The sequence below is a fragment of the Hypomesus nipponensis genome, chromosome 24 (assembly GCF_054491055.1).
Source record: "Hypomesus nipponensis isolate SF chromosome 24, ASM5449105v1, whole genome shotgun sequence".
Lineage (NCBI taxonomy): Eukaryota > Metazoa > Chordata > Actinopteri > Osmeriformes > Osmeridae > Hypomesus > Hypomesus nipponensis.
The window spans coordinates 2854868-2872500 of NC_140384.1; the positions used below are offsets into that span (position 1 = coordinate 2854868).

The 17633-nt window shown below is 50.4% G+C and overlaps 1 protein-coding gene across 4 annotated transcripts in view; it reads left to right on the forward strand.

The window, feature by feature from the left end:
- aopep (aminopeptidase O (putative)) overlaps positions 1 to 17633 on the forward strand; it is a 54393-nt gene that overhangs the window by 6024 nt on the left and 30736 nt on the right. For all 4 annotated transcript variants that reach the window (XR_014742244.1, XM_084690254.1, XM_084690255.1 and 1 more), the window contains exons 6-10: positions 11085 to 11289; positions 12129 to 12235; positions 16145 to 16247; positions 16498 to 16605; positions 17088 to 17131. Coding sequence is in view for 3 of the 4 variants with exons in the window: in XM_084690254.1 (XP_084546380.1) it covers positions 11085 to 11289; positions 12129 to 12235; positions 16145 to 16247; positions 16498 to 16605; positions 17088 to 17131 (567 nt within the window). In the remaining variant the exon portion in view is untranslated. The remainder of the gene's footprint in view (positions 1 to 11084; positions 11290 to 12128; positions 12236 to 16144; positions 16248 to 16497; positions 16606 to 17087; positions 17132 to 17633) is intronic.

Sequence of the window (17633 nt, forward strand, 5' to 3'; positions counted from 1 at the left end):
TCTCTCTCTGTCTCTCTCTCTCTCTCTCTCTCTCTCTCTCTCTCTCTCTCTCTCTCTCTCTCTCTCTCTCTCTCTCTCTCTCTCTCTCTCTCGCTCTCCCCCCCCCTCTCCCCCCCCCTCTCTCCTTCCCCCCCTCCCTCCTTCTCCGCCTTCCTCCCGAGCCAGACCTCTGTCTGCGAGGCAACGTTCCACAGGATATGAGGTCATCACTGAATATGCATACCCCGGTCATGACGTGTGAGCCGGGGAGTCGAAGACGTTCTAATGGACAGAAGGTGACGAGAGGGTCATCTTAGATCTGAGCCTGGCATGTTGCTTCAACAAGTGGAATGTAAGAGAGACGGGCCCCTTTGAATGGTCCAAATCTGTGGTGAATCTCCGTGTGATACTTGTTTTGAACAGATGTCAAACAAGCGCCCGCACACGTTTTTTGGAGCTGTCTCCTATATGGGTGCCTTCTTGCGGCTGGTTTGCATTACGGCATCTTTTCATGGATCTGTCTGCAGAGGGTGGGCCTGCTGAAATATAGATAAGCGATAGGCGAATGTGCAGGAGCTGTGGAAACGTCTGCGTTCTGATTGGTCATGTGTGTCCCGTCTTACCCGAAAGTGGATCTTTTCTCGACTTTCATGGCTGTTTACATCGCGGTACAACCCAGCGGCTGAGTCAGATGCAGTCGTACATAAAAATGGCGCTGAAAAGTGACGTGTGCGGTCCGTGAAAATACGTAAGATTGGAAACCGGCCGTTAGTGTGTGGATAGCTGCCAGGCGGTCAGCTTCTGCATGCTCCCAAATTACAGAGCTGGCGTAGAGAATTCCTTCCGACGCCTGCTATGTCACACCTGCTGTGTCACAACTATCTGTGGATCGTCCTATTGCATCCGTCAGTCACCACCCCCCTACTCCATACGTGTGGTACAGTCCTGCTGGCCTCCAGACTTAACCGCAAGGCTGCACCACACGACAAAAGGAGGGTGGTCGAGACCAGTGGAACGGAATGATTAGGACGGAGATGAAGGGAGGGGAATGGGGGGAGGGAGGTGAGAGTGGTGGGGAGAGGGTGAGGGTGAGGCCGGGGTCTCAAGCCACCAGAGACCCCAGGATGTGGGGGAGGATGTGTGGATTATTCCCAGCAACAAAGGCCATTAGGGCCTGGAAGGACTTCAGAGACGACAGCTATTTAATCTGCAGATTGGGAAGTATGTGGGCCCCGGTCCTTGGGGCCAAGCCAAGCCCCAGCCGCCCAGTGCCATGCCCCCGTGGAAACAACAGGGGGTGGCTGAGAGGGGGGTGGGGGCGGTCGAGGGCTAGGGACATGTTTTTTGCACCCCAAGAGGGAGAGGGCGGGGGGGGGGGGGGGGGGGTGCATGGTGTTTCTTTTCCAGTGAGACGTCAGGAGGGAGGGCAGGAAAGCAAAGATTAAGAAGTCAAGCCAGGGCATGTCTGCCCTCGAGCTCTGTGCCACGTACTCCTGTGTGCCCGATAAGCTTCAAGTCTGGCCCCCCCTCCCTCCCTCACACACACACACACACGCACACGCACGCACACAGACAGCGTTTTGTCAGAACAACAGTATCTCTTACAAAAGAAAGGGGAACTCCAGCATGGGCAGTTGATTACAGGTTGGTGCTTTAGCAGTGGTTGGTACAAAGTTGTGATTTAGCATTCAATGGGTGTCAGAACGAGTGCGCGCGCGCGTGTGTGTGTGAGTTAGGTGTTTGAAGTAGATGTTTAGTGGCGTGTCTGTCTGTCGGGTCCCCATGGTAAGACTGTTAAACACCTCGGCATGTGAGGCTCTGTGTGTGTCCCTGTCTCCATGCTCAATCCGGGGGGAGGAGAGGCGGGAACGACGGATAGCTAGGAGGAGAAAGAGGCGGAGAAAGAGGGCTCGGCGCTCGAAGGAGGATGACATCGTAGACGAAAGAATGGAGAGGAAAAAAGGGGGGAAAAGGTGAAAGAGGAGAGCCCCCGCAAAAAAGGAGGAGGAGGTTAAAGGGGCTCGTATAAAAAGGTGGATGTCAATGGGCAGCTAGCAGGGGAGGCTCCTTGGTTTAGCAACACTTCCCCGGCTAAAACAGCTCTTTGTCTGCCATGGGCTGGAATGACGTGAAGGTTGTAAAAGGAGGCTGGGAAAGCAGTCAGTGAATAGCTACCGGGGAGAGAGCTCCCGTAGCAGTGCTACCTTGGATGAAACTGTGAATATCTCATGCACGGCGTATGGAACACACACACACACACACACACACACACACACACACACACACACACACTGGGGCCACACACCTACAGTACATAGACCCTCTCAAACCCTCACGTGTGTGGGCCTAGCGTCCACACACACACACACACATCCACACTCACCGCTGCTGCTGTACGTGATCATTCAGTAGCTGTGTGTGTGTGTGTGTGTGTGTCCGCGCTTGTTTACGCAGCCTAATCTCGCGCTGCATCTCGTCCACGTCACAGCGCGGGGAGCCGGAGTGACAGGAAGGGCAAGGCATTTCCCTCCCCGCTCTTTGAAGCCGCGCGGCGCGCATCTCGCCGTGACGCGCGCGGGGCGCCGCAGGAACGACCTCACTCGCCACGTGGGCAAATAAGGACGTCTCCGGCCAACCGGCGACAGGGTGCTTTCCAGTGTTTTGGGGAGGGCGGATTGACGCAAGTGTTGAGTTGGGCGCCTTTGTCCGGTCTCAGATCTGGGATCGGCTTCAACGGCAGGTTCTGGGTGACGCACAATGTTATTGAAACAGTGGTCTCGCGCCACTTTTGACTTAGTTGGAATGGCTTCAGACGTCCTGAGAGGCGGTGTTAGTCATTCAGCGGTGTTGATCCCTGCCTCAGTCAAAATACAGCGTTTTTTCCTCTTTTTTGGGGTTCCAAACCCCTGTCGATCCGAGAATTAAGCCTGTGTTTTAGTTGGATTTCAGTATGGCCAGGTCTCTCTCTCTCTCTCTCTCTGTCTCTCTCTCTCTTTCTCTCTGTGTCTGTCTCTCTCTCTGTCTCTCTCTGTCTCTCTCTCTGTCTCTCTCTCTCTGTCTCTCTCTCTGTCTCTCTCTCTCTCTCTGTCTCTCTCTCTCTCTGTCTATCTGCTTCTTGTTTGTGCGTGTCTGTCGGCACCCCCGCGCCAGCTACCTTCATCGCTCCTATTCCAAGCAGAACCGGACAGAAATAACACAGTGGCTTATTGCCAAAACAATTACTTTGTTCTCTAAATCAAATTCTAAACATGTGTTCTGACATGAACTCCCTCTACTCCCCCATGCTCCCTCTGTCCTCAGCCCGAGGGCAAGGAGGGGGCTGGAGGCTGCGAGGCCGGATGCGAGGTCCATTGAGGCCAAGCAATGGTCAGGCAAATATGCAGAGAATTAGCAGGTCGTTAAAGTGATCTGATTGGCACATGGGCTGGACCTGCGGCTCGTATAGCTGTCAGAGTGGGTGGGGGTGAGTTATTTGCGTCCCTGACCTCTCTGAGTGGAGGCCAGGGGTGCGCTCACGCCTGACATCCGACGTGCGGCGCATCGTTTTGTTTATAGGACCAGGAGGACGAGAGGGTGGTCACCAGGGTCCTTGGAGAGGAAGTGGATGAGAGGGGCTTGGGAGGGGTCGTTCGGTTTTGTTCTGTCACTCGTAACCTGTCCTAAGGCCGACTTCACTTCCGGTCAAAGTGTGTGTGACATAAATGACGGTCCCTACTCCATATGGGGTGGGGAGTGTCCCTGCGGGGACAAATAGAGAGACACATGTAGCGTTCGTGTGCGAGGGGGATGGGCGTTCCGCCTTTTGCGCGCCAAACAAAGCCGACGCGTACAAGATGGAAGTCACTCTGCATTACCTCCTGTATCCCATGGCTCAACACCCTCTGCTCCCATTTGATCCCTCATTCCTCTATCCTCTTTTTTTCCTTCTCCTTCGACTCTGGTAACCACTGCCGGCCCTCTTTCCCTCCCCTGCTCCTGTTCTGGGTCCCTCCCCTCTTCTTTCTCCCCCCTCTTCCATCTCACACTTTATCTCCCTCCCTTCCTGCCGTCCCTCTTACCACCACCGTTGCCTCTCTCAACCCCCCCCCCCCCCCCCCCCCCCCCCCCCCCCCCCACCACCATCTCTCTGTGTGGATTGTCTCTCTTTCTTCTCTCCAGCGTAACTCTAGAAGTGTGCGACAGAGCCCTTCTCCTTTCAGACCGGGCCGACTTTGGCACGGAAGACAGCTGTTAATCAAATAGTCAAGGATGAGGTGTTTCTCTCCGCCCGCCTAAGTGGACCTCTCTCCCCTGTGCTCAGACAAAAGAGTCCGGCCAATGAAAGACTGCTCTGCATGCCTGCACCTGGACTCAAAGCACAGGAATGCCCAGCACTCTCTTAAGTAATTACCCCCCCCCCCAAAAAAAAAAAACTGGATTTCTGTCTCTCAGGTTCTCGTTTTCTTTTTTTCTTTTCTTTTTTAAAGCTTTTGTCACCTCTCCTTGCTGGAGTTGACTTTGTCTCTCCTTCCTACAGTACTTTTCCTAACCTCCCTCCCTATCCACCCTTCTTCTTTCGCTTCAAACGCTCCGCCTCCCCCCCCCCCCCATCCTTTAATGAAGATAGCAGGGTCCAATTTAGAAAGTGGCTTGTTGTTGCGGGAACATTCCTATGCGGTTATCAGGGTCTACTTCCTGGTTGTGTCTGTGGAATAGGTTAACCCTCGCAATGCCGCACTGTGCCGGAGCTCACTCCACGTCCAGTCATTTCAGTTGGGGAATGGAAGGAGGCATGAAGATAATATCGGCGTTGAGGATTGGCTGAACAGAGACACAGCTGTCATTTAGCGTGGAGTGAGATTGCACACGGACATCTGCGTTTTTTTTCCACACTTATTGAATTCAGACGAAGATAGAACCGGGAAAACAACACAATGTTTTCATCACAATAGTTCTTCATTATCCTCGCAAGCCATGATGCATAGACAGTATGGCACATTACCATATCTTCAACCTATGGTGTGAGGGAAGCGGAGTCAGGTGAGGGATTCTCCGCCACCGCAAATCGGTTCTTTTTAATCTGCGCTAGGTATCCGTGGCAGCTGCTGCCATGCTGCTGTGTTTAACAGTAACACTGGCACACAGCGCTATAACTCTGGATTAAAGGCCTTGGTAAGACAAGCCTGTCGCTGCACACCCATTGCACTGAGTAATGGATGAGTCCACGGCACCTATTCCCATTGAGTGATGGATGGGCCCATTGTGTGGCGCAGGGGAGACCGGTTCAGAGTTTATGCAGGGGGTGTTTTATGACTGGCGGTGTGAGAGGCTGGGGCTTGAGGATAATTTCATTTGTCTGGGCGAAGCCAGACGTCTTAATGTCCAAGGGACCTGTGCTAAAGTGCTCAAAAGGAGACATTTGTGAAACAAAGTGCAAAGTGAAATCTTCTCGGGGTCTGACTGCGATTTAGCCTGAAAGATTAGAAAGTCTTCCAAGATTAAACAGTTTTACCAAGTCAATGCAGTCTCATGCTATGCATTCTCAATTATCTGTACTTCATTCATTCTAATATATATATATATATATATACCTTTTATACAGTAAAATAAAAATATACCCTCTTCTAAATATCAATTGTGTACATCCTTTTCAAACTAATCACAGCAAGGCCATAGATTCCCGTGGCGCCTCATCCTACATTATAGAAAGCTAGGTATACCTGAGGGCATGGTCATTACCTCCTCAGTTGTCAAGGTGACAGACAGACGGACAGACGGATCGTGGAAGTCAGGTGACCTAGCTGTTTCCTGAGAGGATCGTGGCACAGCCTCCTTTAGTGAAGTATACAGCTCTTATACAGTGGAAAACCTTTCATATGGTTTCATTTGTTATAAATTATTCACAAATTGCTGATGTAGGAGAACTAGGAGGACTGGTTGTAGATTGATTTGTACTGCGTGTTGATGCATTAATTGATGTAATGTCCATGGCTTGTATTTGACAGTTTTTTGCCAATAAAGTTTCTTTCAACTCAACTCAACCCACTCTCTCTCTCTCTCTCTCTCTCTCTCCCCCTCTCCCTCCCTCTCTTCCCTACTAACTCATTTTCTTGCCTCCTCTATTTCCTCCCTCACCTCGCACAATCCATCTGTAGTCCCTTTTTTCTTTCTAACTCATACACACAATGAAATACCTACACTATTAGTGAGGGTTAACCGTAGAATCGTTCCTAGCTTGAGTTAATGTGTTTGTGTGTGAGCAGGATTTGATTACAAACACACCTCAATCACAGGCGTGTCACAGCTTACAGCAACCTTTTCCTCCCTCCCTCCCTCTCTCTCTCTCTCTCTCTCTCGCTCTCTCTCTCTCTCTCTCTCTCTCTCTCTCTCTCTCTCTCTCTCTCTCTCTCTCTCTCTCTCTCGCTCTCTCTCTCTGTGTGTCTCTGTATCCTCTCTCTCTCTCTCTTTCTCTCTCTCTGTGTGTGTCTGTATCCTATCTCTCACTCTCTCTCACACACACAGAAAGACCTCTGTCAAATCCACCTCATTTAGCTACCAACTCCTACTTAACAATCTTCCCTCCTGCCCGGCTGTTACGTAACGTATCAAATGACTACCTTTCCTCCACCACCCACAATATCCCCCGTTTGATCCCCGGCACTGTGTGGGTTAGGAGTGAACACTCCAGGTCCTGGCTGGGAGAAGGGAGCGTCCGTTGGCTTGAACAGTGGACGCATGAGAGGAGATTCCTCACTACGACTGCCTCAACGTCTCACACGCATATAGGCAGACATTCCTCAGGGCTGACATCACTCCCAAAGGCCCGGCCCGCTTAGGATGGGACTGGACTCCCTCTCCTCCCTCCTTCCCTCGCTCCCTTCCCCTCCTTCCTTTCCCCCCTCTCTTACTCGTTTCCTCTCACTGCTCCCTCCTCCAACACACATTAACATCTTCTATGGATTCTGTGCCAAACCTCGACATATGGACACTTCCGACATGCAGCTTTGATGATGCGTGTGTGTCTGTGTGTGTCTGTGGTGTGTGTGTATCCAGTACAGTACAGAAGCGTTACATCGGCATGCAGCAGGGCTCGGCCCGTCGGCTTGTTAGCAGCCCTCTGAACTGCTAATGTGGAGCAATCAAGTTAACTGGGAGGGAAAGGGCCGCACACAGTAGGCATAACAAACAGACCTAGCCCGGCGTCTCCTATGCTGCTGTCCATGTAAATGGCACGAATGCGCTCCACTCACCCCATCACGGGCAGCATACCTACCCACTCTGAACCAGCTGTGGATCAGAGCCCCAACTTTAGACCTGTGTGTGTGTGTGTGTGTGTACTTGTACCCGTGTGGGTAGGTGTGTGGTATTGGTGTGTACATGCATGTGAGTTATTGTTTTGTACAAGTCTGTTTGGGAGTGTGTGTGTGTAAGGTATTGTTTTGTACAAGTGTGTTTGGGAGTGTGTGTGTGTGTGTGTGTATCTGAGTTATTGTTTAGTACACGTCTTTTTGGGAGTGCTTGTGTGTGTGTGTGTGTGGGTGGGTGCGTGCAGCAAAATTATGCATGCAGAATGAGAGAATGCCACATATGGCCGAGTCTGAACTCATCAGCAGAACGGGCCCCCTTGATATCTTTTCTGATATTTATTTTGGGGCTGTGATGCGGGGTACTCAGGGTGGATGGCTTTGGGGGGGGGGGGCGGGGGCGGGGTTGGGGGGGGGTGATGATCCACAGCCCTACAAGGAGTGGCATTTGGTGGGGCCTCGTGGGGCCCGCCTGGGAACGTAGTGGTGCAGAGTAGATCAGCAGCCAGCCAGGAATGCCAGACATTTGAAGTCAGACTTGTTAAAAAAGGGACGGCGGGAGGAGTTTGGTCAAACAGGCCCCCGCTTCTAAAATAAGCCGACAGAGCGCTATGAGAAGAGAACGGGTTGGAACAACAGTGGTGGAGCCCCTACTTTCCAGGAAGCTGAAATGAGTTAGCCCTCCATGTCGATGTTTGTAACCCATTGAGGGACACTAATGTGTGTGCGTGTGTGTCTGCATGTGTGTGTGTGTGTGTGTTCTCCTTTGGCACACTCCATCTCAGCTGGAAGGGACAGTGAAATTGTTGATATAGACAGGCTCTGTCTCTCTCACACACACACCCACCCAACCACACACACACACCCTCCTCAATCACAGGCGTGATTCAGTGGTGTCAATGCTCGGAGCAGATCTGGGTCGGGGATGTCAATTACAGGGCTATGATAGGACCCCGCTGCATTATGCATGGAGGTGTCCCAGTGGGGAACGGATGGCCTGCAGCCAGGAAGGGAGGATGAATTATGGATGGAGAGAAGGGCAAGGGCTGGATCAGCCAAACACTCTTCCGTTTTACACGAAATCACCAAACTTCCTCCGCAAACACTCGTGAAGTCAAGTTGTCCGCCACTGCTCAGGAGATGAGGTGACCGTTTGAAAACGTTGTCTTGGCGTCTGGGGCTGTTGGTGTGATTTGTCTGGGGTGTGTCTCAGGGTCGGATTACAGAACCTTGATTCAGTGTCGGGGCTCAAAGTGTCAGGCGGTCCATCATTCGAGGAGCCTATGGGAAGAAACGAGTTCAGTTTAACGTGGGCCGACGTAAACATTCTGTCTGAGATCCTCCAGCTCTGTTTGCGCCCATTTCTGGGTGACCCCAAGTGTGTGTGTGTGTTTCTGTGTGTGTGTGTGTGTGCATTCGCGGTCATATGGGGATGTGAGTGAGAGAGCGGCCCTACTGTCGATGTTTCCCCCCCCCCCCCCCCCGATGTACTCTCCGCGTGCTGCGGCTTGTCAAAGCTTCTGTTGTTGTCGTGGCAGCATCGTGGTGGGACGACGCTATTTGTCACTGTTCTGTCGGATTCCTCCTCTTCTCAGCAAGTTACGGGCGCCGACCTTGAAAGGCAGTCTTTGTGCCGCACACACACACACACACACTCCCTTACAAACACACATAGCAGGAACCGGCAACAAAGGCTTGCTTATCCAATTGTGGGGAAACAAGATTAGAGCACAATTAAATGGGTAAAGCCAATGTTAGCATATTCTACCTCGCTGATACTTTTTTGAATCCAGCTGCTGTTTTGTGACAAAAATGGAAAGGATCTAGACATGATAACAATACATAACAATGAGACGTTATTACAGGTCCACTAAAGACCAGCAGTACAGAATTTACATGTTGGATGACAGATATTACAGAGGGTAATGTTCTTTCTATCGCTTCTGAGAAAATGGTGGGGTTTCTTTGCCAGACTCAACAACAACCATTTTTTATTTTCTCTCTCTCTCTCTCTCTCTCTCTCTCTCTCTCTCTCTCTCTCTCTCTCTCTCTCTCTCTCTCTCTGTCTCTCTGTGTCTCTGTCTCTCTCTGTCTCTCTCATGTGTTCTTGTGTGTCTTTCTACTGTACGTCGGGTGACAGGCCAGATGATAGTTTCTCCTCTTGACTAGACTGGAAGTGATGTACTGCATCCCCTCAGGTCTCCCCGGTACACTAACTCATTTAGCCTGGTCCTGTCTGTTGGGTTCGGATGAGACGGAAAAATATGCCTTCTGTCTTTAATTGTTGTAAATTGTTGTCATCCTTCTGGAACACTTCAAGTGAGTTGAATTAAGTTGCTGAAAGCTTAAGGTTTTGCCCAAGGTTCATTTGAGGGCATGTATTATGCATCCTCATAGTACACAGAACCAACTAGAAATCATTGTATGAAAATAGAGAGATGGCATTGCCAGGATGGCCTTGATGGTAGAATCTTCCAGAACACCACACCAAGGCACGATTCTGGTAGCCGTTTTGTGCTGTTTGTGCTCGCAGTCTCAGCTGTAGTGGGATTCATAGCTGTGTGTGAAAGGAAACCACAACTTCTACAGTTGTTGACTATTTTCCTTTGGCAGGCATGTGTCATATTGCGTGCACCCAAGATACTTTCTGAACCCCTCCAACCGAATGTTTACGACTCCTTCGAATTGCATAAAAAGCAGTTGCAGCAAGAGGAGATAGAAACACATCAATCTTACTGTCGTTTGCGTGTAATCAACGGAAGAGCAAAGCGCCACCTAAGTACAGGCGCAGAGTATTCGCTGATCGCGGCTCGCCTTTGTTTACCATTACGGAGGAATGTAATGTCTCGCAGTCTGCAGAGAAGATGCTGTTGCACCTCGGTCTGTCGGCTCGCTTCGAACGCGGGATTTTGACGAGAGCCAATGGATGAAAGCCTCGATGAGGCTGTTGAAGGTGTTACGTGGTTAGCAGGTACTGTTTACGCTTATGAAGGTAGGCTCCACTGTCTAAGCATGCTAGACACGTACCATGATGCACTTGTTGACACACACACACACACACACACACACACAGTGGCTTGTTACCTTAGATGCCCCAATGATGTGGGCTTGGTTTGGGAAGAATCCCACAGGAGTCTGGGAACAGCTGACACAGGGAGGAACCAGCCCTCGTCTAATGACTCCAAACGATAGTAAAACCCAATGAAAAACATTCAGCCAGTGTTTTCAATCCGTCGGCTGAACTTTGAGATATTTTTAGTCCGCGCAGAGGTTTTCAAAGTCGCCGCCGGGTCACCTGATGCTGTGGAATGCAGGGTTCGTGGCTAGGCGGGGTAGGTGTGTGTCGCGCAGGTATGATAAGCAGACTTGACCGCCAACTCCTGATCCCGTCTTCCCCTCTTTCCCCCTTTCTTCTTCTTCCTTCCAACCCTCCATCCCTTGTGCCTCCTCCTCCCCCTCCTCCTACCCAGTAATGATAGATGCGAGAGACCCCTGAAAGGTCTTTGATCTCTCTGCAGGCTTGGTGTGTGTGTGTGTGTGTGTGTGGGGGGCGGTGTTGACTGCGTTGATGCTGGATGACAAACAGTCAAACGGCTCTCTGTTTGCACATGTTATTGTTAGTCGACTGTGTGTTCATTTCCCCTCGTCTCTCTTTCCCCCGCGCCATCCCACTTTTGTCCTTTGGACTCTCCCTCCTCTCCTTTTACCCCCCCCCCCGCTTGTCTTCCGCCGCTTCTCCCCTCCGTGTCCCCTCTCACCCCCCTTGTTCCTTTTCCACTCCCCCCTACGTCCCCCTCCTTGTTATTCTCCCCTCCGTCTCAGCCCGCACATGGCGTTCCTCTCTCAGAGCGTTCTGGAAGGCGGCGGGGGGGGGCTGACCAGCCCCGTCTGTGGGTCTCGTCTCTGTCACGAGCTGGCTCACGCCTGGTTCGGCCTGGCCATCGGCGCCCGGGACTGGACAGAGGAGTGGATCAGCGAGGGCTTCGCCACCTTCCTGGAGGACGTCATCTGGGGCCGCGCTGAGCAGGTAACCAGACCAGGACCCGCACACCCGGTCTGGGGACACCGACAGTGGTTCGCCGGCCTTGAAACTGAGACGCCGACGTTTCAGTGGGACATGAGGGGAGGAGATGGATTTGGATTCACGAGAGGAAAGACCACATCAATGCAGTTTTCCCTCATCTATGCAGCGCTTGAACAACTGAAACACAATCTTGTTTATTTCCTGCCACGGACACGGTACACCAAGTTGCAAACTTGCCATCTTGTTCCCAGAAATCCCTAGACAACACCTAAATAGCTGGAACAAGCAAGGGATTGTTACCTCCCTGCCACATTAAAGTTATTGCGTACAAAAATTGACTGGCTCGCAGAGCCTTGAGACTATCTGTCTCACTCACTGTCTCTGGTTTCATCACAGGACAGGAGAAAACAAGCATGACGAACGCCATGTTTTTTCTGTTGCTACAGTCCTAATCCTCCCACCTCCTCCTCTGTATCTAGAATTACCCAGAAATGTTCTTCTTCTGCGTACGCTCTTTAATCACGTCGGTTTTATGACATGGGCTCGGCTGTGGGGTAGCAGCCTGGGACCGACTTGTGAGACGGGGGGAATGGAAGAAAAAAAAAAAAACTAAACAGCAGTCGATCTAGACTGGCTAGCAGTATCACTTCATGGTTTCCACTCATCTTGTCTCCTGATGGCTTTCTTTCCCCTCCTCCCGGCCCCCATCCCTCCTTACTCACTCCATGTCCTCTTCCCATCCCTCCATCTCTCCTTTCTAACTTCCCTCCATTTCCGTCATCTTTCTCGTATCCTCTTCTTCCCCCCCCCCCCCCCCCCCCCCCATCCCTTTATCCTTTCAGTTGTCTGGTCCAGAGACAGAAGAGCAGTCCAAGCTGAAAGCTCTGCTCCGATGGAGACGATTGGCTGATGAGCTTCAGAACTCGGAGGAGGAGCTACAGATCCTCAGGTGAGCCTCATCGGTTGACCTGGCTGTCAATCCAATCACCTGATCTGACAGATCAGTCAATTACTCGACTTTTAGTCTGGCATTTAGTGGCCACATGCCACTAAACAGCAATTATCGCAAGTATAGCGTGTGTGCGCGCCTCAGTGCGTACATGTGTGTGTTTGTGTAGCAGTATGTGCATCAGTGTGTGGTTGGTGCCGGATTTGTAGCTAGCTAACATCACAGAGCATTCCGGAGATTTAAGTGTGGTAGTTGCAATCCTACCTCCATCCAGGTATCCTGTACCATCAGGCCTTTACAGCCTTAATCTCCAGGTTTCAACACGAGGACACACACAAATTAGTATTTTTTATAGTGTTGGACAAAACAAAAAAGTTTGTCATCCATTTATTTGGAAATACATGTATTTAGGCGGGAGGGGAGGAAATCTGTTCTTTTCTATAATGGTTTACTTTCGTAATTTCAATATTCTGCTTTTTTGTAAATAAGGGTACAGTAAAATGTATTAGAATTTCTATTGCGGGTTGACAGACTGTGAAAGGGTTTGTGTGGGCCTCAGCCATGCCCTGTTTAAAGAACCTTGACATTCCATCAGAGGCACACCCCTATGAGCAAAAAAGGGGGCGATTAGCAAATTGGTGATGAGTTTCTTGGCGTCTGACAACGTTATATAAACAATGGAAAAAAACCCTCTCTGAGAAAATACCAAAACAGTGCACTAGTGCATGTGTTATGTCTAGTTAGCCTTACTACGACAACGTGCTAGCATGGACATTCCCTCATGTTGCTAGTTGCTAAGTCCTAAAGAGATGCACATGCCTGAAATACTTAACATTTCAGAGTTGACTAAACAACGTTAGGTCCTGAACCATGCTAGTGTTGACAACGAAAACATTGAAGACAAGGGGCAACTTGTTCTGTGTGGATTAACACATCACATTCTGAACAATTTACAGCACAACCAGTGTAAGACACACAATTAGGCATCCCACAGAAGTTACTTCATACTGCTGTCTGTGAGGTTGAAGTCTAAGTTTTCAGCAGAGATGATCATTCGCTGACAAGCCTGGTGGGAGTGTGCGAGGAGTGGTCCTTCTGGAATTACCAGTGAAAGCCAGGAGGAACTTGGAGGTGAGATTGAGGTCAGCCTGATCAGTTTTCCAGATCTAGCCCCAGAGCTGAGTACAGGCCGGAAGAGACCCAAACATGTGGGTTCATCCATAGCCATTCTAGGCTCTGCTAGAATCTTCTTCAAACAAGCTTAATAAAAAAAATATATATATAATAAATAATATATATATATATATATATATATATATATATATCTTCTCTCTGTTGTCAGAGAAAATTAACTAATTTTAAAATAAACCCCACACGTCATACACAGTGTCCTGTCATGAGGTATTGGGTGCTAGACAGGTGTTTGGGTTCTCTGGCATCAAGAGTCAGGGTTCTCTTTAGAGTGGCTCTGGTGCTCAAGACCGCACGGTCTTTGTTGAGGAGGGGGCCCACTGCTTATCTGTCTGGCTCAGATGAGTTAAATTTAGCTACGGTGGCCCGAGAGGCCCATCCTTCCTGCTGATTTATTTGACCAGTCGGGCCTTTTTTATACGTGATCCTGTTTCCGCAGTGAACGGTGGGTAATGTGAGGATATAGCACAGGGAGCTCTAAACGAATGTGTGTGTGCTGATGTGATGAAGAGCAGTCATCTAATAGCTTCTGGTTTGCCTCTTCCTGTAGTTACACATGCTCTCTCTGTCTCTCTGTCTCTCTTTCTCTCTCTCTCTCTCTCTCTCTCTGTCTCAATCACACACGCACACACTCACCCCTTACAGAGTGAGATAAGAGTTGTAATGTTCCTGAAATACACAGAACTATTGTGTGATCTTCGAAGGCAACCTGCGGTGATTCCTGTTGAATCACCTGCAAATCACCCCAGAGCCAAACGGGAGAAAGAGATGGGGGTCCGAGAAGGACAGGGAGTTCTAAGAAACGAGCAGCGAGAGAGATCAACGCCGGGCTTTGCATTGAAAATAGCGACAGACGCACGAAGACAGAGAGACAGAGGGAGAGGGAGAGGAGAGGGGGTGTATGATCCGTCAAAACGTTTGGGACAAAGAGCTCTTTCCATGCTCCTGGATGGCTGGATGGAAGGTGTTGGCCCTGTCTTTGACTTTCCCTCCTTTCTCATTTTGACATCTTTCATGCCCCCCCCCCCCCCACCCCCCTTTTCCCTTTCACAATGGCCCGGGAAGAAATGGAGCTGTGTTCAAATGGGGTCTGTCTTATCACCTGCGAACACAGCTAGACACAGAGGTGGGGGTGGGGGATTGTGGGGGGCATCACATCTCTGAAGACTCGGGGAGAGATTTCTGGCTCGGGTTGAAGGAGAGAGATGTCGTCCCAGTTTGACATCAAAATCTACAGAGTGCTTTATTTCTTTCTTTATTTCTACACGTTGTATTTGTCCGGTAAATAAAAGAACAAACCTTCAGCACAACATGTACCTGCAGGCAATGGAGACATTCTAATTCTGTAATGTCATTCCAGTAAAGGTTAATGTATTCATGTGAACGTACTGATCCGGTGGTCTGGAGAGCAGAACAGAGCAGAGATGCATGAGGCACAGTTGTCAGAAATAGATTTTCTAGAAGATCCACTTCAGGGTCTCCCTGGGATGGATGTAGGGGTAAGGGAGGGAGAAGAGGGGGAGAAACAGTTATGGGGAAAGTCAGGTGTGTTTGGGTTGGGTTGAAAGAAACTTTATTGGCCAGTACAAAACTGGCAAATACAAATAGAAGCCGTGTAAACAACCCTGGACATTCCATCAATGAATGCATCAGAGAGAGGGCGAGCGCTCGAGTCTCCCTCTGGGTTGGCTGAAACACGGCAGTACGGTCTCCTCCCCTCCTTCCTCTCCTCCCTTCACGTCTCCCATCTCCTCCCTCCCCCGTTGACTGCTCTCCCCCTCCGTTTCTCAGACTCCTTGTTAACTCTCCCACGTTCGCCACACTTCTCACATTTCCATCCAGTCTTTCACATCCTCCCCTTTTTTCCCTTTCCTCTCTCATTTCCTCCCCTCTTCTCTCCTCCATCTACCACCCCCCACCCTCGACCCCCACCCCCCCTCTCCTGCTGTAATGTAGTTTATAGTCCATTACCTATTTGTGCTCAGGGGGTAAATCGGGTCGCTGGCTGGCTGGTTGACTGGCCCTATGAAACAGGAAGCCATCCTATTCGGATGGCCGGGAGGAGAAACAGCCAGGGTTGTAGATTCCTTCGATACAACACGACGGGCGTTTGTGTTGATGTGCGTTTGTGTGTGTGTGTTTGGGGGGGGGGGGGGGGGGCGCACGCTGGAGTGTGATTTAGCAAATGCTGCTTTTTCCGTGTGAGCGTGACTTGGCCCTGTACCTGCATGTGGGCTCTACGTGTTACACATCACGTGTGTGGGCCAGCACACGTGTGTGTGTGTGTGTGTGTGTGTGTCTGGCTGCAGTGCTGTGTCCTGTGCCTGCTGTCGGTGAAGCGTCCAGTGATGAAGTCTGTGTTGATGTGTTGCCAGGCGCCTGGGTATCGACAGGTGGGTTTGATCCTCCGGGGAGGCGCGCCGGACGGAGGAGTTCATCTCCTCCAGCCGATCAATACGCATGAACTGAGGCTATCATCTAGTTCCGAGACATACAGCGCGGGGAGACGCTCGCTGTTTGTCACTGTGTTTGTTCAGTGTACGGTGCGTGTGTGCGTGTGTTATCAATAGGAAAAGGAGCCCCTATGATCACACACTGAGCTAACATACTGTATTGACCTATTACGAGTTTTATGGTATTTTATTATTCTTTTATCTCGTGTCGGTCTGTCTGTTTTCCTGTCTGTCTGACTGTCTGTCTGCCTGTCTGCTTTTGTAGGCCTAACCAGGACAGCACAGGTCTGGTCAGTGAATCTGGTTCTTCCATGGTCAAACATGCCCTCAACCCTGGGAAGACCTTCATGCAGGTCCACTATCTCAAGGTAAGAACACACACACACACATACACACTGGACAGTAACTGTAAACAGTCATCTTCCTGATTGCATTTCAACACATTTTTGTGATCCCGCACTTTGCTTGGAACAGCTCTCTGGATTGAACGTTCTGCATATTCTCTCTATTCTCTCTTCTGTCTTTCGCTTTCATCTCTGTGCTCTCTTCCATGTATCTCCATTTTCTCTCTTCTGTCTTGCCCGTCTTCACTCTATCTTCACTCTATCTTCTCTCCAGGGTTACTTCCTCCTCAGGTTCCTGGCAAGTCATGTCGGAGAAGAACCGTTTCTCAGCTTCCTCCAACTGTTTGTAAAGAAATACCACGGACAACTTATTCTCTCTCAGGTAGAGAGGCCCTGTTGCTCTACAGCAAAACAGACAGGGCTAGCGAGCCAGGTGCTCGATCCGGGAGCTTGCTAGCGTGCAGTGTGCGTGCTAGACAGCTGGAGTGGCTAGCCCACGAGCAGGGATTCAGAATGAGAGGACGTCCGCTGGCTCTTTGTGTTTATACTTGCTGGCGCCTTCATCGTTGTGAGGGTTCACACCTGGCAGAGTGTGTTTGGGTGTGTGTGCGTGTCTTTATGTCTGTGTGTGTGTGTGTGTGTGTGTGTGTGTGTGACACAGCTGGCCCACAGTGGCAGACTCCACTTCACTAATGAATGTTTCATAAACACACTTGGGGTCAAACGAGCGACCTCAGAATAAAGGCCGTTCTCTGCCTCCTCCTTCCACTCCACGTTTTCACCCCTCTCTCTCTTCCCTCCTCTCTCTCTTTTCTCTCTCTCCCCTTCTCTCTCTCTCCCCCGCCCCCTCTCTCTATCCCTCAGGATTTCTTGCACATGCTGCTGTGTTCCTTTCCAGACTTGGAGAGGTACGTAGGTGTGAGTCACTGTGTCGCCGCCGTTCGCATGTCAAGTGTCAGCCAGCAATCCCGTTATCCTCAGTCTCGACCAATCCCGGTAATTGAGGTGTGGGAGATAACCCGAGATGAGAGACGGCTATCGATTCTCTTTCTTCTGCCGTGCCGTCGTTCCCTCCCTCTCGTTCTGTTTCTCTCAGACAATGCATGCATCAATGTCTGCGTGCCGCTTCTCTCTCCATCTCTTCCTCTGCTATTGAAGCAGTGTCTTATCCCTGGCCACGTTGCAGGAAGAGTGATTGAATTAGAGTGGGAGCGAGAGAGAGCGAGAGAGAGGATTGCGAGTATTGCGAGTATTAGGGACGGTCAATATTTGTGTCTGCTGCCTCCAATAGCAGGATGGACACAACATACACACACACACACACACACACATACCAGTTAGTGTCTATAAATAGGTATGTGTGTGCAGGTCTCGGCCGTCACGTGGACGTGTGTGTGTCTGTTTGTTCCT